Here is a 25,001-nt window from a genome sequence, read left to right as displayed (position 1 = left end):
ACCATTCGCAAAGAAGCTAGACAGATGATTTACAGCGTTTACCTACGATGTTTGGCAGAGAATGAGGCTGGAGAAGTTTTAGTCAATATATACGATGTTTATGAAAGAGCAGCGTTTTATACTGGTGAGTAGGTACTTAATTTCTAACCATTAACATACATTGCTTATATTTCTTGTAAAAAAGTACTATTTTGATGTAATAGAATGCCTTTCAATGTGTATTTGTTATTCTTATAGAGGTTAGAAAATACTAGTGTCAAACTGTTACATGACATCAGGGTCTGGATGCTAATGTTGTAAAAACATCAGGTCTAGATACTTTTTTACTAACCCCCGACTCAAAAAGGGTATCGATAAGTTTTACAGATGTAGGTGTCTATGTGTGTCGGTATCTCCGTGTTACAGTACCTATTGTAAAAATATGTGTAAGAATATGTAAGAGTCGGTATAAATTCCCCAGACATAATAATTTGCAAGTCACTGCTTTTCTGACCAATTAAATAATTTGTTGCAGGAAAATCGGTAAACACAGTTTTAGAAGAATTGCCGGGGCACATTTGATCTTTTTCCTGAGCAAGAAAAAACTGTAATAAAATATCGATGTGTGATATTATCACTTTTCACCTATAGTAATTACATAATAAACAAAACCAACACGTGTTTCAGTGCAAAAAAACATTATGAAATACACAATGAAATAAAAGTTACAGTTGATTTGATTTAATGAAATTCATTCAAGACTGCCCCCCTCTCCCCTACTAATTTCTTCTCTTAACATAAACCTCCCCAAAAAGTGGCATTTTATAATTAGTAAATATTTGAAACATTTCTCCTTTTTATTTTTTCTGCTAAAGTATCGTGATACTTTTGTCCGTTTTCTATACTATAATAGTGTGGCCACTTTCTTAGATTGCCACGCCCTCAATTATTCTCTACTCTTTTATGTTCAGCTATACTCGTAAACATGGACATCGAAACGGCAGCCGTTGCAGCTATTTATGTGTTTAGTACTTTTGACTACTACTTGAATTTGCATCGCAGTCGAAGTTATCTAGAAGAAGACGATTCCGGTCTCACTGTCTGAGGCGTCCGCGGACGTGTGGTCACAATGCCGGACGCTCGCGATTCAACCCTTTGATCTGTGCCGGAAAAACCGACAACAAGCTTATCGGTCAAATATCTACAACAGATGCCCAAATCACTCCCTCTACACGTCCGCGGATGTCGTCTCCGGATGCATCTGCAGACGCATCCGCGCACGTTTAGTGGCGCCATCAGATCTATGTAGGTAAGTTACGTCAGATTGGTAGATAAGCAATGATGCTGATGGTTGATTTGTAATTTGTAATGTTCGGTGGTGAACGCCACTAGTCCGCGGTACCTATTAAATCTAATTTGATGGAGCAAAGCTGTTGAAATAAAAAAGCTCTTTTTGCGCTAAATAATTATTTATTCGCCATATATTAAAATTACAGTAAGTTGCAAAAATTGTGGTAAGTACCTATTATAGTAAGCACGTCATGCAAATGGCCTTATTTTGTGAGCAGGTAAACTCATTATCTGACCAAAATTTTTGGATTATACCTGACCTAACCTTATTGGAACACCCTGGACAAATCCTATATTACGTGTATAATGCGTAGTATTCCACGTTTAGTGGCCACCATTCTCAGGGCCCGGCAGTTGGTCATCAAACACGTAGATGTAAGGGTTATTCTCAACGAGGGCGATGTCCTTTTCCAACTGTTTGAGGTCTTGTTCCATCTTCGCCTTCTTGTTAATCTTTGGAATAGTGTCGGTCAACATCGGCAGCTGAAGGAAAGCCTTCTGCATTATCGCCCAGTTTGCTTTTAGATCCTGTAAAAATATGGCACCTATACTTGGTCACCTATTCCAGAAGTATAACTACCTACGGGCCTCATTTTCAGGTAGGTACAAAAAACAACGAACACGAAAGGAGCCTAGTAAGTCTAGTGACGTATCAACTGTAATTACCTAAGTACTTTGTACAGGTCCTGCGCACCCTAGGCAGTCAGCTAGTGACGCTATTCAGACTAGCTAATCTATTCTATTCTATTCTCTGTGGGGGTGTAAGTACCTGCACCTGGCTCTCTCGAATGGAACCGTTGTGCATATCCCCAAGGTCTAAACTGCCTTCCTAAGCTTGGACCATTTCCCACCACGCTGGTCCACTGCGGGTTGGTGGGTTCACATATCTAGATGTGCTAAATCTAGATATGCAGGTTTCCTCACGATGTTTTCCTTCACCGTAAGAGCGATGGTATACATTGTACTTAAATTCAGAAAAGAACTCATTGGTACATGTCAGCGCCGGGATCGAACCCGCATCTCTGGCGTGAGAAGCGGGCGCTTACCCGACTGAGCTACCACCGCTCGACTAGCTAATCCTTTCACCCCAGAAACCAACCCTAGAGCAGCTCTACTCTCAACTACTAGGTAAGAACATAAGGCCATAAAGAGTTGCCAGCGTAAAACAGCTGATGCGCTTGGCGATGAATAGAGAGGAGTATGCAGATCTGACCGCCAACCTATGGAAGCTATGTTAAGGATACTATTTGTACTTACATAGATTTAAGAACAGTGTAACACCAACATAGTTGCAATGAATAAATGACTGAATACGAACCTTCAGTAGTGGAGACGCACTAACTAGAAGAAGAAGAACATGAACTCACATCAAGCAGCTTCTGTCGCTCCTCATCAGCGACCAGCTTGCACAGGCTCTCGCGGTTATCCTCCTCGTCCTTTTTGGCCTTCAAGCGCCGGTGCTGGCGTCGCACGCGCTTGGCCAAGTACGTGGGCAGCTGACCGAAGCCCCGCCGCAGACACATCTCCGGCACCTCGCCCGAGCCCTTGATGGGCTTGGTGTGGCCGTTGCGAGTGTCCACCAGCCTGGGGAATTGGTCAACTGATTGATATGGTTGAGATATTTGATGACACTTATAATAGGTACCTAAGTAACTAGGTACTGAACTAATATAAAGGTGAAACATTGTAAGCGATGGGATGAGTGTGGATTTATTTGAAGCTAAGCTCACCGGAAAATCTATAGGTAGTATATATTGACGACTTTAGACTTGAGGTAAGTACTTATATTCCGATGGGCAGCAACGAATATTAAATGAATTTGGTAGGTTTAGCTATATGAGTAGGTAGTATCTAGTATGACTGTAAGTAAGTACCTATCGACAAATATACTTACCTTGGTACTATGGGTTTAGGTTTAGACTTAATAGCCTTTTTAATGTTCAGTACTTTAAAATTAACTGTCGGTTTTTCTGGTGGGCTCTTCATGTCTGATCTCTTGAAGACAGGCGGTAGATTCTTGCTAGGGACACATTTGTGAGTAGCCTGCTTCCTAGGCGGGGGTACGCCTTCGCCTTTCTTGAGGAATTTGTCTGGGGGGTTCAAAGGTGTCTCTGCGAACCCTAATCCGCCGGTCCGCTTTGGAATCTTTGTCGCTTTCAACTCTTTCTCTAGCTTGGATTGGTATCTGCAATATGGAACTGGAATTCTACATCTGCTGGTAATAACTACGTATATAGGTTAAGTAACTATCATAGCTGCCGATGACCCGTTATCAATAGCTATAGTTGTTATTAGTGAACCTAGCTCACACGTAATGAAGCAGCAACAGTGTATTTCAAGGGGAGAGTAAGGGTTAGTGAAATGATGTTGTAGTTACGGTATGAACTTTTGAAACCCGAAGAAAGACAGTTGCTGCTTCACGGGTTCGTTATCGACGTAGATACTTAAACGTCACTATATCGCGATTCGCCATAAATAGAGCGCTGTGATTGGTGGAACGCGTATTAAGCGAGTTTATAGACGTCGATAATATAATGTTATCCTATGCCACGGCCGCAGGAATTCTCAAACACATAAGTACCTGGGAGTTTTCCGCTGGGGCGGTGGAGGTTGTTTCAAAATAGTGTAAATTACTTCGTTATGTTCAACTACTTCTATTATCGACATTTTGTATATAAAATTATAAAAGAATCAGGTTTCTGAAGCTGGATCAGAAGTTGAAACGGTATTTCCTATTCCTCTTTCCTACGGAAATCAACGGAAATGAAAATAATTTGTTACTTTTACTTCCGGTTGCTATGGAAATGCGTCCAAAACTCAGAATAATAACAACCTCACGAAAAAACTCAGAATCCGACTTTATAATGACGGTTGAACGCAGAGCAAAATGTTGCATCATTATGTCAAACGTGTCATCTAAGTGTCAACTGCACTCCCAGTCCAACTGTCAAACACAATACAAACACAAACTCAGCTGTGTTTATTTGATGCGGTATTTACTACTATTATATTTATAAATGAAACCTTAACGTTTACTGAGTGCCATGTAATAAAATAATAGAAACGTGTAAACGAGAGGCTGTAAACATCACCATGAATTACCGTCTAACACAGTTAATTTTGGTTGCAGCTTTTCTCTGCGTTTTGGTTACGGTAAGATCCAATTTTTCAAAAATATTAGTTACTTTATTAATGTAGCTTATTTTCTCTACACCTACGGGTAAAAAACATTGCTTTTAACACTCAGACCAACTTTTATTACAAAGCATGCAGGGTTAATCTCATAATTAATGCACATTAATTAATAAACATTTTCAGGGGCAAGCCTATGAAGACAAACGATGCAAATGTGTGTGTCCAAGTCCAGCGGCTGTCCTAAACGGTACAGGAAGTACAGACCGCAAACTCTATATTGCCAATGTACCTCCAAATAAATGGTAAGTTCATATTTCTAAAGCTGCCTACAGACCGGCGCAACAAATGCCCAATGATGGATATTTATCATACATACATAGATCAACGAAACCCGTTCGTTGGCGTTTGTTTGGCCGGTCTGTATGCATCATAACTAGACTTTGCCAGCAACTTTATTTATCTCTAAAAAAATAACCCATACTGTGGCTCTGTTGTGATTTAAAAGAAGGACCTCAATCAAATAAAAACATGCTTTTACAATGTAGAATAATCTATGTTATCTAGTGTTACCTACATATAAAGGATTTCAATTCAAAGCATTATTCTAACTGTAACATCTCTCACTATCACCAACCCATGATTAGCCCTGTACTTATCCCCTTGAATAACTGTTATCTTACTAGTCTACAGCCATATGTATTGTTTAATGAATTAATTGGCTCTCCTTGGTAGCAATTGTGATGGCGTGATCCTGCCCCGAGTAGGCGATGAAATCAAAGGCAGAGAACAGGAGTTCTGCCCGCGCTGTGACTGCAAGTACGAGAGCCGAAATACTACCGTCATTAAGGTATATTTTTGTTTGTGTTACTATTGGTTTGATGAGTTTGGACAATACTGGATTGGTTGTTGGTAAGTCATATTTGATTTGCCAAGGATTTATATGAAAATAACTGTGCCTGCAAGATTCGCTTCGCCTTAAAAAAAACCATAGCAATTCCTATTCTTATTCATTCTTATTCTTATTCTATACTCACAAACTATCGCCTTTATAATATTAGTAGGATGTATCAGTACTCCTATAAAAAGTTATGTATGCAATTTTCAATACACCTTTTAAGATCCTGATAATACAAACAACAAATCCATACTTAGAAACAAACATATATGTAAACCTGAAATAAACCTAACAAGATTTTACCATAAAGGATTGACCTTATGAATTCCCTGGATATAACTCTTCAAGGTCTAATCCATCTCCAAATGAGAATCTACAACACACTTTACTTTCGGTTGAAGGTTAAAACAAACAGCTTTCTTAATTGCCGTAAAGGCTATTTCTGGTAAAATCAATATAGATAGACTGTATAATTAATTCCAATGAAGGCGCCATTTTGCGCGACAGGTCTAGGTCGTGACAAAAGTTTATTACAGAGGGCAAATAGAAAAGGGCCTAGACACGAAACTATGTGTAAAGACAGAAAAAAACTCACCCTGGATTTATTAGTGCTGGGCCCCTTAAAGACAGGAGGGTTTTTGCTAGGTATTTGGTTTCTAACTGTTGGGGGGATCCAACCTGGGATATTTGGCACGGCAGTGAATCACTAACCACTATGCTATCCAGTCCACCGCATCCTGTCTATCTCCGATATAAATATGGTGGTGTCCTAACAACCTTCTTAACTTACCTACGAAACTAAATAAAGATATTTCGCTAATATAGCGTATACCTACGAATCGCATAATAAAGTAGGTATGTAAATAAATTGTTCACAGTCAACTGTAACGTACGAGTACAGTAACTATCTCAAAACAAGTAATTGCTCCTTGATCCCTAATCCCACAGTAAACACGATGCGACGTCGCATCTAAACGCCTCCTTCCCACTCGTAAGTGTTCAATAGGAGAGAGCGTGAGAGAGGTACGATGCGACGTCGTATCGTGTGTACGTGCGGGAGCCTTAAATGAAATGCAATAAAAATCGAAGTAGAAAAAAAGTCGGAAGGATGCTCGCTAACTAAAAACTGAGGCACCCTAAATATAATAGTAATAGTAAGTAAAAATTTCATGTCACGACGAGCCGACACACACACATTCACACTCAAAGTAAGTCAGTTCGCCGCCGCACGCCAATCACGTCGCACCTACGCACCCACACACTCTCATGTCGCCGCCATTGTTGTGCCTCAGTGTTTAGTTAGCAATATTCCTTCCGCCTTTTTTACTACTTCGATAACAATAAAATGGACATTTCCGTGGCAGGTGGTGGTGATCCTGGTGATCTGGATGGTGATGCTGCTGCTGGTCTACATGGGGTTCCTTTTGTGCCTCGACCCGCTCATGCACAAGCGGCGGCCTAGGTCCTACCAGGAGGTCGGCACGGAAGAGGTGAGTCATGATAGATTCAATTCTTTCCTGTCACAAATTATCGCACTACCAATCACTTTCTTTTGTTAGCACATCGCATCACGACCTATCACGTCCCCCCTGCTGGAGCACGGGTCTCCTTCCACTTCCTATCTTAGGCCTAGTCCACCACGCTGGCCTAGGGCGGGTTGGTGGACCTATGCAAGATTGATAACCCAGAAAATAATTCATTGGCACGTACGGTCAGGTGCAGAGAAACCTGACCACCCTCTCATACTAACAGTGCTTCTGCCCCTTACTGTACATGCAAGAATTTTATACCATGGTCTCCAATATGGACGAGACCTTATCCATTACGCTAACACTACTCCGACGAGCGATTTTTGTGGAAATAATGTGCTTGCTCCTTTATTGAGTTCAGTATAAGACCATTACTCGTTCTTTATTGTAAATCTTTTTTATATAATACATATATCACCTTTTAGCACATTAAATAAATTCTTTATTTTCAGTCACGAAACCTGCTTCTACAGGGTGAGGAAAATGAAGACTGACAGCTTTAAGCTGAACTATGACGGAAAAATCTTAAAATGACTTGATATTTTACGAAACACAGCCCTGACAATGTAATATTGGTATCCACAGTAGCTACTTAGGAACTAAATATACTTACAAATACATAATGAATATGATAACTTACGCATTTCACATACTTAAATTAAACTAGTAATAAGCAGCAGGCCTATGATTTAGATAAGCTCTCTCGGCAACATTTTTGTACCTGTTGTGAAACATAATGTTTGCAAATGAATTTGTGGTCTGACAATAAATTATTATATTAGTTACTTATACACAAGTACGTGATAGGTACATGTATTTTCTTAAACTGTATTCAACGCAGTACTAGACGTGGGTCGTTATTTCATTTTCGCAAAACGTAACGAATCCAGTGAATTCGAAGAATTGCATTAAAAAAAACTTCTGTAAACTTATCCACTCATCACTTTGTCTAGTCAATATTGATTGTCAGTACCTAGATCTCATGATTTTTAAGATGAGGAACTTATAACTAACAGAAAGTTCTCACCTACAATAAATATAATAGGTAACCATTGTAATGATCGATCCACATCAGTTCCACTCTCGACTCCTGAATCACCTGTATAGTGACGTGAAATAACGCTCATGTCACGCCTTTACAGTACCTAAGATTCCGTACATTGTCAGGACCAAGAAAGTTAAAGGAATAAGGCAAGTATGTATGATGATATATAAGCTGTCCGATACCTATTTTATAGGATCTGCGTAGTTTGGGGTCGGATGGTCGAGTGTGAGATGTCCCCACATATTATTATTGTTTGTTTATTGGTATTCATCGTGATTATGATAATATTTATCTGAAATGTAAGACAATAAATTATGTAGACCCGAACATATATATTTTACATTTACTTGATGTTGTTATAAGTAAGTAAATATAATATACCTACGCATTTAATGTTTGAAAGGGGATGGGAGTCTTAGAACAAAAGCTGTCCAGAATGACACAAAGTCATCCCCTTTCAGCTAAAGCTGAGTACAGAGCGGCCAAACGAACGCCAACGAACGGGTTTCGTTGACCTTCGTTGCTGCAATCTGCCCTGTATTATGTATGATAAATATCCATAGTTTGGCGTTCGTTGGGCCAGTCTGTAGGCAGCTTAACTACTTATCTACTTTTGAAACACCGCGTATCTGGGGGCACGGCAGGGCTCCTGCCAAGTCTCGAACAAAACGAGCAAAACCGTACCATCTTCTCTCGAATAGATATTTGTTAAAATGTTTGAACGATTTTGGGTACGCTCCTAATACTTTATCTTGTCCAAACAAAACATAAAACACAGCATTGCATTTATTCAAAAATGTTTTTTTTATAGACTCGACTGTATGTTTCGCATTGCTTTTTGCTACTTAGAACATAATTTAATAAACATTCAAATTAACCTATCTATATCAAAAACTTTACAGTTCAGACACACATATATACGTAGGTAGATATTAATATTTTTATGACAAATATGTTACTTAATAAGTACTTACTTTATATTTATTTTTGTAAGTTAGATTGGAGTTGGTCGAAGAAAGAACTAATGATATAAATAGTACAATTTTTTTTAAAAGTGTCCAAAAAATCGTAATTCAGAACAAGTTCAGAACCTATTAGGTACTCATTTATTTTTCCTAAATTATATTTAGTAATGTCTATCGTTCAATAAGGTATGCCTAAAATATAAGTTAGCATTCAGGCCCCTTTTCATAATATTGTATTAAAAAAGTATTTTCTTATTGACTTTAAAAAAACATTAATTATTCAACATTTATAGAGGCACCGACGACGGAATGCAAAAAGGGGCCTAGCTCTTATGTATTATCTTTAGTCATGGAAGTAATAAGTACTTAACTTATTACTTCCATGTCTTTAGTATAATAAGTAATTCTCTCTTCGAGGTTTTTAGTTGTAATTACTACTTATTGAATTTGAAATCTGTGCTGTGACACCTTTGTGATTGATACTATTGTGTACTCTAAATTACATATTTTTATGAGATTCAATTTCATTTTATTTGAATAAGTGAAAATGAATGGTGTTTATGACTTAATAAAAATATATTTGTTCATTAATATTTAATTGCATTTGATTTGTTAGACGACTCTACAGACATGAAACTTAAGTATTTGATTTCTTGTATTTATATTGTGTAGATTTAAAGTTCCTAGACACATCGTTGATTCTGGGTCAGTAATTAAAAACAAAAATAGATTAAAATATTGATTATATATGATATTTTATTAAGTATAGTTCACATGAAAATGATCATTTTATACACATAAGCAGAACAGTTTAAAAATACTGAAAAAACAACATTCTAAAATATACATCAAAGGCTATATAAATTAAAAATTATGTAATATTATCTACATCTAGATACAAAGTTAGTATAACTACTATATTTTCATTCCTTAAAATTACTACAAGATTTAGATCCTACGTAATTATTTTATTTGACACCCATATGCGCCTCAAATGAGTAAAATTAATTTAGACTTATACTGTAAAAATTACCTTTTATGTTTGAATAGGTAAAGCAGTAAGAATTTCGATTGCAGCCGAAGATCTTAATAATTTATAGTGACATAATAATAATATATCTAATTCATGTGACATGGTGATTAAAAGATATGCAATCGCAATATCTAGGGCCTTACCATAAAAACTCAGACACATGCTAAGTGTAAAATTTTGATTTAAACGCCCATTAAACAGGTTTTTTTAATAATAACACAGCTAAAGTCTAAACCGCCTTCAACACACAATATTAAACACTGCAGCGGATGAGACTTGCGCACTGAAGGACTCAGGGTTGTCACAAATCTTTTCAACACGAATTAAACACTGCAGCGGTCTCATGGCGCTCGAGTAGGGTCCAGGGTTGTCACAATTTTGTATTCAACACGAATTCTCCGCAAGTTGCGGGGCCTGTCCCTAGTTCAGCATAGTGTGGCGATCGTAGATGTTGCGACGCTGCTCACGCACCTTATGAGGAAAATAAAAAGTATGTTAGTAAAATATATTTTACTAGCTGGCCCGGCGAACTTTATACCGCCTCTTAGCCTAGCCTACCCTTCTTACCTTTAAACCTTCCCTTAATTTTGTGAATATTTCAAGACCAAAATTAGCCAAATCTTAAAAAAGTAAAAAAAGCCTCAATATTCAAAGATGTAAATCGAATTTGAAAAAAGCTACCGTATTATAAAGTTTGTTTAAGATGTCAATTGTTAATTTTCATTTTTTTTTTCTTTTTTACACCCGATGTTCATTCCTGCCAACATAATGCAACAATGCTTGAGTTAGATCGAATAACTCTTTGCTACATGTCAACAAGGTATAACGCCCACAGATAAAGAAACAAAATTAAAATGGCGGCCTTTACAGAAGTGGGAGTAACAAGAAGTAGGTACTGATACGATTTACTTAAAAGGTCGACAAAGCACGACACCTTACATACCATTTATCACGACCCTTCACGTCCCCACTGCTGGGGCACGGCTCTCCTTACGATTACAGTTACAGTTTTAGGCCTAGTCCACCACGCTGGCCCAGTGCGGGTTAACGAACCCCAACAGTAACAAGCTTGTGCTTAGAGAGTTGTCAGGTAAGTGTCACTCGATTGTCAGATGTTTTCAAGCTGCCCGAAGGCAGACTAGACTTAACGTATACCATTACAATTTAACAGTGAAAGTGAGTCACCTGTCGCTTCCATTTGTCCTGCTGGTGAGTGACTCGGTTGAGCACGTTCCCGCGGGCGCCCATGGCCGCCAGGGGGGGTCCCACCGACGACGACTCATCCTATGCAACAATCCACCGTTTAGCACAACGACACAACCGGGTGGGACACAGTCATAGCAGATACACACATGCATTGCACATTGAGGTGGAATTTCACCAAACGCTAAAATTTTATATATGTATATATTTCGTCGCCTGTCAGTTGTGGTGTAGGTATTAATTTAAATACTTTTAGCGTTTGATGAAGAAGTCAACAGTGATAAGGCTGTGTTCCCAGTGCGCAAACTGTTCGCCGAATATTCACAGTTTGTTAGTTTCCTCAATCTACGCATCGCATGGAGAACAGTTTGTCTACTGGCAACGCAGCCTAACATAACACTTAAACGTATTTCAGTAATTGTTGGTGAAGACAGAGGAGGTACTTTGCGCCAATATTAAAATAGTATCAAAGAAATGGCCCACAAAACTCTTAATCTGTCGGGATTCGAACCCGGTAAGTACTTTAAGTTGTATGGTCAGTGTCCACCTCGCTGCGTCAGATAGTCAGGGATGACTTTCGCTGTGCAAAACATGTGCTCATGTTATACGTCGCGCACATCATAATAATTATACAAAAGCGGATTCGTCTCAAGAAACAAAGGAACAGCGTTTAGTCATGGGGATACGGGGAACGGGCAACAATCAGAGGGGCAAGTGTAGGTTTTTCATGACCGACAGAGCAGTGAAAATCTACTTAAATGAACGTTTACTCGTCACTACTCGAACGGATTAAAAACTCGCACTTCCCATGCAGAGGGAAGAAGCAATACATTTAATTATGTGCTTTTAATAGATTACTCAGCGGTTCCCGAATACTTATTGCTACATAACCTTCTTGTTCACCCTTCTTTTGGCGGAACCCTAGCTTGGGCTTTGAACCTATTACCATACCTATTTGCGGTAAAAGTGATTAAGTTGGAACCCCTGATGGTGTCTAACGGAACCCCTGCGTCCGCGGAGCACAGATCGGGAACCGCTGGTTATTGTACATTACATTCAACATGTAGAACAGGAAGGGGGTCGGCAAAATTATAAACATTCAATAGACAACATTTAAAGGTTTAAGGGACTTACAATGTACGTCCGCAAACTGTGTAAAACTTTAAGGTGTTACTGTGTTTATTTATTTATTTATTACCTATAGGTACTGGGGGTCACTCTCTAAATCGACGAACGAACGAAGAGGAATTGTCACGCAAACGGCACGGTATTAAGCGTGCCGATTGCGTGAAAATTCTTGTTCGTTCGTTCGTCTACTTAGAGTGTGTCCCCTGGATAGGGGATACAAAGTATATACCTAGTGGAAACTATTAATGGTGAGGGTGGTATTTTCATTTAGGGCCACTTGCACAAAGATATTAAATCTAGATTTAGTGTCAAATCTCGATTTAAGAAACGTCAGTCCATACAAATTTGTGGCTTAAATCTCGATTTAACACTAAATCTAGATATAATATGTTTGTGCAAGTGGCCCTTAAGGCTGTTACCGGAGCTAATAGCGCCGCTAAATTATACACACTAAATACTAGGTGATAGGTTGTCTTAGGTTAAAAAAAATATGTCAACGTCAAACAGAGTCCGGAAGGCATCCGGAAGGGGGGACTCCATGAGTTAGCTTATGAAATGTATTTCATAATATTAGGTGTTTAAGTATGAAGTTGTTGATATTCATATTTATAAAAGATTAATATTAAATGCCCGGAAAATTATTTAAAAACCGGCCAAGTGCGAGTCGGGCTCGCGCACAAAGGGTTCCGTAGCAGCAAATATAATATTACAGTTAAATCAACCTATCTCAAAAACTATAAGAGATACTTTGATCAAACCAAAAATCGTTGAAAGAGTTAATTAGCATGCATCACCTCTATTTTTTTTAGAATTTTATACCCCGTAGTTATAAAAATAGAGGGGGGGGGACATACTTTTTACGACTTTGAGAGCTGATATCTCAAAAACCGTTCACTTTAAGAAAAATGTTTTTTAGAAAACTTTATATCATTTTAAAAGACCTTTCCATTGATACCCCACACGGGTATGTACATCGAAAAAAAAAATTTCATCCCTCAGTTACATGTATGGGGGGCCCCACCCCCAATTCTTTTTTTTACTATTTAGTGTCATATTTTTGTAGCGGTTCATACAACACATATTCCCATCAAATTTCATCACTGTAGTACTTATAGTTTCCGAGTAAATCGGCTGTGACAGACGGACAGACGGACAGACGGACAGACGGACATGACGAAACTATAAGGGTTCCGTTTTTGCCATTTTGGCTACGGAACCCTAAAAATGGCTATTGAGTATAAAATTATAATAATATGAATTTACAACATTTTTTTTATTCAGCGCTTACGTAATTAAAAAAAAAACTACAAAAAATGCCGAAATAAAAAAAACTCTCACGTCTAACTGATGCTGCAAAAATGACTAGAAATATCGTAGTTGAGATTTTATAATTGAAAATCGGCAATTTCATACTTTAGCCCCAAATATACATACTATCACTCCACACACAACCGTAGAAGCTTAAAGCTAAGCGGTGCGTAAGGAAATCAGGGACCGCAATCATCTTTATCATCACCCAATTGACACACTGCTGTATATACGCCTCTCCCTAGTAGAGTGATAGACAACCATTGCCACTGCTAGCTGCCTATCTGTCTATATCCTATTCCACGGGGAAAGACATCTTACCCTTATTCGAATGTAATAAGGGTTCTGTCAGATGTCTTTCTCCTGTTGAATGGGATATAAGGGGCCGGAAACAACACTGCGTTGCGACGTCGCATCGCAACAACCTGCGACAGTAATCCAGCATTTCAACAACGCAGTGATGTGTTCGGGACCTAATCCAGCCTCTTCACAATCAACAAGCTGGCGTGTCTGGCGTGTCGCTGGCTTGCCAACGCAATTGAAATGAATTAAAAATTGATTTTGAGTCACTAATAGCTGCAGTTACATATTTGTTCGGCATATATGTGTAAATGATGCGCCAAGCTTGCGACAAGTGTTATGTTACTGTTTCATTTGGAGCATGACTGCACCCTGTACATGATATGTGCAAAGACAGCTTTCGCAATCATACGCAGTTTTATCAGTGAATCATTCTCCTGAGACTATCCATGGTAATAGTTAGTATATGATGGGATGCTGGGGAGTCTTCAGCAGTGGAAATGGAAAGAAATTTCTTTCCATTTCTTACTTATTCATAATTTTACGAACGCGGAAAAAATGCTGATTTTCACAATGTATTTAATCCATTGTGAAAAAGAAAGATGCCTAAGTAAGGGTGGTCTGTTTTACAATGATGGATATGTCTGGACGCTGATGAGATATAGAGTCCTTTATCCAACAGGTAGGCATTATATAGGCGTTGTGAAAAAGGCCCTTAATCTTCCTTCCCACCATCAGGTTTGTTTCACATAGTGGACATTGCAGGCGGTCGCGAGCAAGTAACTTACCTCCTCATTGGTGTGCTCCTGGTAGGACGCCTTGGCCCTCTTGTTGATGAGCGGGTCGAGGCAGATGAGGAAGCCCATGTAGACCACCAGCAGCATGATCACCCATATCACGATTATCACCACCACCTGTAAGTTTGGAAAAGTTGGACAAATGTTAAAGAGGTTTCTAGTTGTCTAGTTAAGTTACATATTAAGGTACAGTTTGGGAGGGAATAAAGTAAGAAGTAGGCATAGAAAGGGAGTTTATACCTTGGTGATATGCACAAAGGTTCCATTTGAGATAGTCAGGTGCAGGTACGTAAGACCCTCTCATAGAATAGGTCATATGTTTCTCAGTCTTGGACTGTAGATAAATTTCATCAACATTCTTTTTATTTTATCATCTTTAACAGTCAATAAAAAGGTAAATACTTACTTTGATGATTGTGGTGTTCCTGTTCTCATATTTGCATTCGCAGCGCGGACAAAACTCCTGCTCCCGTCCCTTCACCTCCTCGCCCACCCGCGGCAGGATCACACCATCACAGTTGCTGTAACATAGAGATTATTTTTTTAAATCACAAACTCATTATTATAAAGTGCTGGCTAAAAAAAAATTCAGTCCAATCATACATATTGGTAGTTTAAAAATTAAACTTACTTTGTACAATATTTTACATTGAGTCCTGTGAAATCAGACACAATAAATATCTATAGTGTATCACGCCATAATGCTACTTCAGGATGCCGACAAACCCTTAAACAGTCTTACATTTTTACAATTCAGGAAATCTCACGATCAAACTTAGCCTCAAAGTGAAATGTTATTATACTTGCCATTTATTTGGAGGTACATTTGCAATGTACAGTTTGCGGTCCGAGCCTGCGGTGTTGTTGAGCACGGCCGCTGGGCTCGGACACACACACTTGCATCTCTTATCCTCGTAGGACTGACCCTGTAGAGAAAAGATCAAGTAAAAATTCCATAATTTTGTGATGTGGTTGTTGGAATGGTTGATCATAATTTTATGATGATTTACTAAAGATCAACCAGATAGAGACAAGAGAACAGGGGGGAGAGCTTAATGTTATCCAAGAAATTAAAAAGCTATAAACCTATGTAGTGAAGAAGTGGACGATTATAAGATGATCCACTATGATGATGACTTTGGCCCTTCGCTTCTTGGCCTGTTAATCCTAAGCTTATCTTCAAACCTAACATTGACCTGAAAATATATATCAAAACGACTGGACACAGCTACTAATAATACCACAACTGCATTAAAAGTTTATATTATACCTTAATGCGAAATCTATTAAAACTACGTAAGTAAATTACGTAGCAATTTATAATAATTAAAGTAAATATGCCAAGATACGAGGATTATGTTACTTACGGAAACTAAACAAGCACAGACGGCAAGGAAGGTAAGTAAGACATACTTTGGAAACATTTTTCAATATTACGAGGTTGGTTTCTATGAGAATAAGTAAAATAACTGCTTGATTCACAATAAAAATACGCCTTCCATTGATTTGATTGATCGATTTTATTCACAGACTCACAGTCACAGAGTTCAAGTTTATTTACTCTATGACGGAGTTCACAGAGTAGACCAAAGACCAGTGTTGCCAACTAAACAGCACAAACACAACTTAACTGAAAAACTGTCGCGCGCCGTCACACGGCATTATTATAAATTATAATGTTTAACTATTATTGAAAAAAAAAATTCATTCATTTATACTATATATTTTTTTCTGTACCGCGGGTGTGGTTTGTAGGTACTCGACACGAGATGTGTCGAGTTGTGGATGCGTACGTACAAACCTAGTTAACCTACTACGTACAAACCTAGTGACCTAGTTAAAACTCGGTTTTATATTATGGATGGCAAGCATGACAACACTAACCAAAGACTACATTATACTAATCAACGTAGTCTGTGACACAGGTGACACTATTCACTATCTTTAATTTAGTTAGTCTGTGCTAAGTTTGTTTTGTTTGACTGACTTTTCCTGTGACATGAAAACTTGATCGACGTGCGCTAAATTTTAATAAATTCTGAAGAAAAGCTCCGATTTAACTGCAGTTTATACCAGACTCTTATCGTTCCCGTTATTATTATCAAGAAATAAACTAAACAAGGTAAGCTTATTTTCGATTGTTTTAGTCAAGTTATCAATTTATGAGACAAAGAAAATGTTGGTTTAAATTAAATTTTCATTGTAATTATTGCTTTGCCTGCAAGTAGTTGCTTAGAGCAGTGACAAAAATATAAGGGTTGTTTTCTGTGATGAATATTTCAAATGACCTTCCGTGCCCGAAGGTCATAAACATGTTTACATAACAAGGGATACAAAGGCTTTGTAGTTTGCAACAGTATGTGTTCACTTTGTTGTTATAGCTCTTATTATTGTTACGGATAAGGAATGTTAATTTACTTTACATTTACTTGGTTGTCGCTTCAATGTTGAGTAGAATCACTCTGGCATGCTGTGATATTGTGCTATAAATAGAATCATACATACATGAGTACATCAGTGTTGAGAGTACATATATTATGGGCTGTAGACTTTGGAATTGTGTTAATTTGTTGGTAGATATTTGACTTATAAAATTAACTTCTTGGACTTGTTGTCTGTAAGAGATAACTCTTAGCAATAATAAGGTTGCCTATTGTACATTGTTTCTAACCAGTGGTATATTTTTTGTAACTGTAATAGGTATATGTTTATGTATACTTACTGCATTAAATCTTTCTTGGCACAAAAATCTTGTGTATGTTTTATTCAAATTTATTTAAAAACAATGTTTTAAAATGAAAACATAAAAATACTTTCTTACTGGCAAAAATGATTGATTTCGTAATTAATCAATTTATTTTAGCTGTAAGTAGTTTGATTGATAATATTTGGATTAAAAAGACACACAAAAGATTTACCTTTTGTGCTGAATGAATGTATTCAATACAGTTTGATTTTGTGCCTTCAGAATCAACATCATATTGTGGATTAATTAATATATTGTTCCCATTGCTTTATTTCTTTAGATATGGTAATATTATTTATTTGTCATAATACACAATACACATAATATGAATTCATTCCTCACAATGAGTAGCTCACACCAAAATAATATGTGATAGTAATCATAGATCAGGGACTATTGTAGCAAGATTGTAGCACATGTACATTGAATAATATATGGCTAGATGTTTCTGTTAAAATGTAATCTTATAAACTGGGTACACCTTTTACACAAAAATTTGTTCTCGTTTAAACTCGCCTCGTCGCCGCGCTGGCGCCGCCCACTCGCGGCTTGTTTAAACACATCTCTTCTCACTTGCAGCACCAGCCTCCACGATGAGCAAGCTGTGCAGGCAGGTGTCCATCGAGTCGCCGGGGCCGGCGCTGCGCGAGTGCGTCTTCAGCTTCGACGTGCCCGTGCCCGAGCCGGCCATGTACGGCGCCCGCATCCGCGTGGTCTACGCCGGCGCCTGCTACCGGCAGACGCGCACGCGCTCCACCTCCATCTGTTCCACCTCCTCCGTCAGCTCCATCGGGAGTCTCACCGGCGAGCTGGACTCGTTCAGCGTGTATCCCTCCACGCCCGCGCACCTCGGCTTCCGCGACGGCGCGTTGTTCCCCGGCTACGAGGTCGCCGGCGTCGTCGATGCCATCGGCAAGAACGCGGAGCCTCTGGACGGCATCACCGTCGGCACGAGGATAGTGCTGTACCCGTACGAGGGCGTGCCGCACGGCTACGCGGAATACATCGTCGTACCCGACTTCAAATGCTTAGTGAAAGTGCCTGACTCGCTGCCGTTGAGTGTAGCCGCCATGTTGCCGACCGGCGCTCTGCTGGCTATGAACACGGTGTTCACTGCGAGCGAGTGTCTGAAGAGTGTCCTGGAAGGTCCGGACCACAAGGACTCGGCCACGGTGCTGATCGTGGGGACCGGCGGGCTGGCGCTGTGGGCGCTGCGGATCGCCACGCACTACTTCAGCCGCCGCCCCTACCAGGACAAGGTGCACATCACCGTGGCCACCCTCAAGGACGAAGGCTTCGCTGTGGCCAAGGAGTCTGAGCAGTAAGTGACACTTGTACCTACAATCCGGCCGAGTTAAGTTGGCAGATGGTCGACAATAGCCAGTGGTCTAGCCCGTTTTCGCAAGCTAGTTAACATAACGGGACCTCTGGATCTTATCGGCCAGGTGCCAAGTTTACTAGCTCGGCTGGTAATCTAGCGGTACTCTGACTGGTCAATCCATCCACGGCAGTGCAAACCCTATAGGGAACGAGTAAATAATCCAGACAAAATATTGCGTTGAAGCTTAAGATATACCTACTTCATTCCTTTGTCTTATCCATATTTTTTTCGTACAACTTTATTTGTTTCTTACCAACTAGAAGTTGCGCGGCAGCGCTGCGAAACTTCTTTATTCGTTGTATAGTCCCCTGCTTAGCTAACCTTCCTTCCCCAGCATCAAAGTGGTCCAGTGGACGGAGGATCTGTACGAGAAGCAGCTGATCGAGCGCACCACGGACGCGTGCGCAGGCCCCGTGGACGTGGTCATGAACTTCGGGACCACCTCGCGCTCGCTGCACCGGTCGCTGCAGTGCCTCGCGCCGGTACGTGACGACAGCTGATACAGGGTGTCTCGTTTATAGCGGACGATAAAAATATATTAGAAATTTCAAGTCAAAAAAAATTGTTCAGATTGACCCCCGACTCCCGAGTCACCGCCTGAGGTGTCCCATAAATAGAGACAACGAAATGTCACTATTTATGGGACACCTCAGAGTAATAATAACGGTCTTGATCTGTTTGAAACCAAAAACAGCACAATACAGTACAATAACTTACTTTATTTGCACAAAAAAAAAAACACAAAATAAAGAATCGAAAGTAAATTCATGCGGCATAATGAATATTATACTCACGACTTCAAATCCGCGAAGGGGACTCGCAAGCAAGACACCCACTTTTCGCATTTTGTAGGTACTAATTAAATTCCTTCATTGAAAATAATTGGTACCTACAAACTTACAAAGGATTTGAACACTACATAGGCGACTATGACTAATTGTCGAATATATAAGTTATTAGTTTTAATGTGCGTTCAATATAACTATAGCGATAACAATTATTCATGGCGCATATTATAGCTAAGTACTATTCATGATTATGACATTGTAATACCTAAGCGGCGTCGTGTACCAGCCAAGAATACTATTGCCAAAATAGTGTCACTTTGTTTTCGATCGTATAAGTATTGCGCTATACGTTCCAAGTGTTCCCCAGAATTCAACTAGAAGTACATCCCATCACTATACCTTACTATACTCCATACGACGATCGAATGGTGTAGTGGTTAGTGACCCTGACTGCCATGCCGAAGGACTATGGTTCGATCCCTACCCGGGGCAGATATTTGTTTAAAAAGACACATATTTGTGCATATGTATTATGTATGCATAATACGTAGCTGACTATGTATGTATAATATGTATCTGTAAGTATAGACAATTTACACCAGCTGCCCGACACCTACTCTGCCTACTTGGGGTCAGTTGTCCGTGTGTGAGTTATACCCCCTATGACATATCATCCCATCCCCAGGGAGGCGTGGTGCTGGTGACAGAGGACGTGGGTGACAAGCTGCTGCCCAAGTTCGCGAAGAAGGCCGAAGACCTCGGGGTCCACATCGTGGTGGTGCCAGACGGGACCATCCAGCAACTCACCGAGCTGGTCGACTTGGTCGCGAGGGGAGAGGTGAGTCGCCATACCCACAGATCCTAACTAATATTATAAATGCGAAAGTCACTGTCTGACTCTCCTACTATAGAATAGATTTAACATATTAGGTTTTGTATTTATTTCAGACAACTGAAAAACTTTAATACCGCGATGTAGGATCTTCATATTAAATGGCCTCGGTTCCATACAAGCTCTCTGTATTGCGCTTTAAGTGCCATCTGTTGGATATATCCGGAACTGTCTGTCTGTCTGTCTGTCTGTTACTCTTTCACGCCAAAACTACTGAACGGATTTGAATGAAATTTGGTATACATATGGTCTAGACCCTGAGAAAGAACATAGGCTACTTTTTATTGCGAAACGGAGGTTGTAAGGGGTTAAAAGGGGGGGTTAAAAGTTGTATGCGAATACTTGATTTTAAAAGATAAAAATCTAGCGTAGTGGTTAGTGACCCTGACTGCTATGCCGAAGGTCCCGGGTTCGATTCCCGGCCGGGGTAGATCTTTTTTTAAATAAACTTTTTATTTAAGCACTTGATGAGCAATAATTAAACATTTTGTTCTAGCGTTTTTGAAACTTCGATGTGTGAGTGGATGAAATAGGGTTTCATATTTTGTATGAAGTTCGTCATTTTTGAAGATAATAACATTATATTTTGTATTTAGGCACTACATAATCACAAAAAAATAATAATTAGCATTTAAAAAAAACCCAGTGTGGGGGTGTGATATAGGGGTTGAAGGTTTTATGGGTGTTGAGTTTTAGAAGTTTAATTTATATAGTAGCTATGTCCGCTCCTAGATGGCGTTGTCGGATCGGATATAGATCGCGGTATGGTTTGATTTTAGCTAATGTACTTATAGTTTGTATGTATTTACAGTAAGTTTCTAAGGTCCTCGAAAACAACACAATAAACGACTGTACTTTTCAATACGAGGTTTCATTCATTGTCATTTGGTTCTTATGCGTCATTTTTGAAGATAAAACCATGAAACTTATTACGTAGGTGTTTTAGGAAAAATGTACAGAGATTTTCTATACGGAATTCCCATGACTGACACGCACAGGCTAAACGTAGCGTAGGCACTTGAAATTTGGAAGGGACGTAGCTTAGGTACCGTATTTTCCCACAAAAACCGGAGTTAGCGGTTGAAATTCGGCATTAACTTAGGCTGTTTTTAACAGCATGCGGATTTGATCACGCACGCGGGATTTCCCCGCACGCGTTCATACAAGTATTCATTGTAACGCGTAGAATATGCACACGAGATGCGGGAAAATGGCGTGCTATCCCACGTGCGTGATGAAATCTGCATGCTGTTAAAACAGCCGTAAAGCTTAGTTACAATAGGATATTGCAAGATACCTAGATGTTATCAATCTAACATGTCTGCACACCTTAGTAAAGTTATGGTTTTGTTTTGAAAAATGGGAGTTAAAGTGAAAAAAAATAAGTAGTATGAAAAAAAAGAAAACTGCATAAGTTAGATGCTTGAAATTAAACATTTATAAATTACTATTCTGCCATTGCTATACAAGTCTTTGCGCAATGAAGTCATGAAAATAATTTTTAGTCAAGTATCTTCGTACTTATTTGTCAACTTTCATCTAATTTAATACCACCATGGCATGTTATTGGGTAGGTAGTTCGGGAGTCGTCCACGGCAAAATAATTTTAAGGCGAAGCGAAGCTCGCGGGCAACAGCTAGTATAATATAACTAGGTTACCCTTATTAAATTACTTAAACAGTAATCTCTTAAACCTTCTTCGGTAGGTTTGGGATTTGGTAGGGTTAATTAGAAGAATACCATTTTAAGAATACAAAAATCAACAATTTAAAGTTAAGATAAAATATCTCGGCTCTGTTGTTATCATTGGAAATAACCAGCGGCAGTGCTTTATCACTAAGTATTTATCATTATTTGCCAACTTCTCTAATTATCTATCTATCAGTTAAATCAATTAACCTATTAGATAGCAACAAAACAATAATATCGTTTCCCTCGTTTGGAAATGCCCGATAGGAAAAGGTTCTGTCTTATGTTTATTGGGATCTATACACGAGTAGTGCCAACCTGATACATAACCTTGTATACTTTCAAAATACGCATTCTTGTCTATTCTAGCTAGGTAAACTAGATAAGTCAACAAACATAACCTTTAACTGGTATACCTACAACTAATAGGTATATTTAAAAGTACCTAGCGACAGCTAGCTTACAACTTTAAAAGGATTTACTATTCTAATTTTCTCTCTGACAAACTATAAATTCTGCTAGCAAAAATGAGATTCTTTTGACTATTTATTATTTAACTTAATCTCTCCCTCTTATAGTCTCATTTTAAACAAAGAAAATAAGGGTTGACAGCTCTAATATTAGAATTTCTGCCTTCAGTGTCGACATCGATGCTCGCATTTGTAATTTTACAGTTTACAGTCGATATGCTCCTGCATATTTCATGCTCATGAAAATGCAGTTGACTGCTGACAGCTGGAGTGGACAGAAGCCGTTAGGCACTAAACTAGTATGTGCATTTTAAAATGTTTTCTAACCAAATGCATTATACCGCTCTCCTATGCACATAGATACATACATTATGTGTTGTAGAGCCCATTTCACAGATAAACTATGCTATACATTATGTACTTACATTGTACAGTCAGCTTCATTAGTAGGATTACACTTTTGTACCTTGTCAAAGTAACAAACCACCAATAAAAAAGATGAGTTATATTTAGTTGCTGATCGTACCATCCCACTATTAGAAACGAATCGAAAATAGGATAAATTATTATTTTATTATTTTAGGTACTCTGCTTGATTTGCCTTTATGTTAACATGAAGTGGATCTTGGGCTCAGATACAAGAAGTCGCCACTGGTCGATCGTTCCCCAGTCGCCTGCCTGTAGTTGGCGCAGGTCCTTGCCAACTTCATCGCTCCAGCGATATTTGGTATAGGTACTTAGCTTACATTTTTGTGTAACAGTCTCTTTTATCTACCACCAGATCGAGCCGCCGCCGCACAGCGTGTTTCCCGCGGAGGAGGCGGCCGAGGTGGTCCGTAAGCTGTGCAACTCCGAGATCCACGGACGAGCCATCCTCAAGTTCCAGGACATCGACTAGACAACTAGCCGGTCCTGAAGGGCTAGCACGGGCCGTGGGACAAGTCAGACAAGACGCGGGAAAAATCTTGCGTCGCGCGACGGAGGTGATCGAACGCGACGCAAGATTTTTGTCACGTCTTGTTTTGCGTGTCTTGCGCCCTGTGCAGGGTATGCTGGACATGTTGTACGGCATCTTTATCGACGTAGATAAACTCGTGTTATCGTGAATTGATATGTCTTATAGTGACGTTTATCTATGTCGGTAAAGGTGCTGTGCAGCGGACTGAATCATTTTAAATTTTGTACTGTCAATAACTAAAAGTTGCAGCTCGAAACATAGTCACTATCCGCACAATTTGTATGGTCAATTCGTACAAAGGATGGAAGAAGGAAGGAGTTTGTTAGATTTTGATAGCACTAAATTTAAAGATTGCTTCAGATGCGCTCCTAATATTTTTATGTGCATAAGTAATTTCTAAGTCATTGCGCCCTGTTCCGACATTACGGCTATTGATTTACAAAGCGATGTCGTATTTTTCGTTGACTAAACAAAGATATAATCAGGCCAAAGACCTATAACCTAGAATGGAAAACAAGATTGCAATTGCGTCAGACACTACCATGTTTTCCTAATGCAATACAGAAACTATTTATTATATAATACATAAGAACTCTTCTGTTCTGGGTGCGACAAAATAAATAAACACTTAATTTTCATGTCTGTCCATGTAAAGCTTGCTTGTTATTGCCATAACATATAATTATATAGCTATATTTAAAAAGTGTAACTTGAAAAACTAGTCTCGTGTAGCCGGGGCATTAGTTTTTGTAACTTAAAAAAGTTAGTCCACGAAATCGAAATCAATCTGTTGCCTTAATGTCGGTGTAGGGCTTATCTAGTGTATGTTGTGTTCATGCGAAACGCCGGTGGTGTATGTTACCGAATCGTTAGCTATTACTTCTTGTGATTCAGGATCAGGGCTACGATCATGATATTGGTGTTTCTGGAATATAGATCTCACAATATTTGTCCATTAAGATAGTAAACTGTACGGCATAAATATGCCGACATGCCAAATGATGAAATACTTTATTGTAGGTAGGTACATATTTAATTATAATCAAATCTGATAATAATGTGTATATAAAATTGTGGTAGCCCTGCAGTCCTCGTAAAGTATTACAAATATTTTATTAACAAAATAATACAATAATTATTTTTCGATTCATTATAAAAGTTATCGGCAAATATAATGTAATTATTATAATTAGAATTGTTGTTTATTAAGATATTATAACGCTCATGTTGTGGTTTTATACAGGGTGGCACATGTAGATTCAGTATGGGAATGTCGTAAAATATAATATACATATAGATATATGTCTATTCACATGTATAATAATATATAACGGTACCAGTACCCAAAATCCATTTTTAAATAAAATGAAGTATTTTACTTACTAAAATACAAATGACATTGATGTCGAT

General features: G+C 38.9%; 4 protein-coding genes across 4 annotated transcripts; 2 read left to right on the top strand and 2 right to left on the bottom strand.

Annotated features, from left to right (window-relative positions):
• Positions 1-1,512: 1,512 nt before the first annotated feature.
• On the bottom strand, positions 1,513-4,131 carry LOC105384876 (enkurin). Its single transcript, XM_011555166.3, has 4 exons — positions 3,911-4,131; positions 3,224-3,514; positions 2,697-2,913; positions 1,513-1,857 (listed from the first exon to the last, which is right to left on the bottom strand). Exons 1-4 carry the CDS (start codon positions 3,994-3,996, stop codon positions 1,654-1,656), a joined length of 798 nt encoding a protein of 265 aa, XP_011553468.3. The 5' UTR covers positions 3,997-4,131; the 3' UTR covers positions 1,513-1,653.
• Positions 4,132-4,261: 130 nt separating this feature from the next.
• Positions 4,262-8,853, top strand: LOC105384875 (proton-transporting V-type ATPase complex assembly regulator TMEM9). The gene is made up of 5 exons (XM_038122286.2): positions 4,262-4,482; positions 4,648-4,766; positions 5,197-5,311; positions 6,724-6,849; positions 7,341-8,853. Exons 1-5 carry the CDS (start codon positions 4,423-4,425, stop codon positions 7,380-7,382), a joined length of 462 nt encoding a protein of 153 aa, XP_037978214.1. The 5' UTR covers positions 4,262-4,422; the 3' UTR covers positions 7,383-8,853.
• A 781-nt stretch (positions 8,854-9,634) lies between these two features.
• LOC105384874 (uncharacterized protein CG1161) lies at positions 9,635-16,178 on the bottom strand. The gene is made up of 6 exons (XM_011555164.3): positions 16,035-16,178; positions 15,475-15,593; positions 15,074-15,188; positions 14,659-14,784; positions 11,117-11,215; positions 9,635-10,402 (listed from the first exon to the last, which is right to left on the bottom strand). Exons 1-6 carry the CDS (start codon positions 16,089-16,091, stop codon positions 10,352-10,354), a joined length of 567 nt encoding a protein of 188 aa, XP_011553466.2. The 5' UTR covers positions 16,092-16,178; the 3' UTR covers positions 9,635-10,351.
• Positions 16,179-16,626: 448 nt separating this feature from the next.
• LOC105384873 (quinone oxidoreductase) lies at positions 16,627-24,164 on the top strand. Its single transcript, XM_038121834.2, has 5 exons — positions 16,627-16,789; positions 17,993-18,734; positions 19,129-19,276; positions 20,268-20,420; positions 23,415-24,164. Exons 2-5 carry the CDS (start codon positions 18,007-18,009, stop codon positions 23,529-23,531), a joined length of 1,146 nt encoding a protein of 381 aa, XP_037977762.1. The 5' UTR covers positions 16,627-16,789; positions 17,993-18,006; the 3' UTR covers positions 23,532-24,164.
• Positions 24,165-25,001: the final 837 nt, after the last annotated feature.

The sequence above is a fragment of the Plutella xylostella genome, chromosome Z, assembly GCF_932276165.1.
Source record: "Plutella xylostella chromosome Z, ilPluXylo3.1, whole genome shotgun sequence".
Taxonomy (NCBI): domain Eukaryota; kingdom Metazoa; phylum Arthropoda; class Insecta; order Lepidoptera; family Plutellidae; genus Plutella; species Plutella xylostella.
Note: the sequence above shows the minus strand (reverse complement) of the source record. Positions and strands in the feature narration are given on the sequence as shown.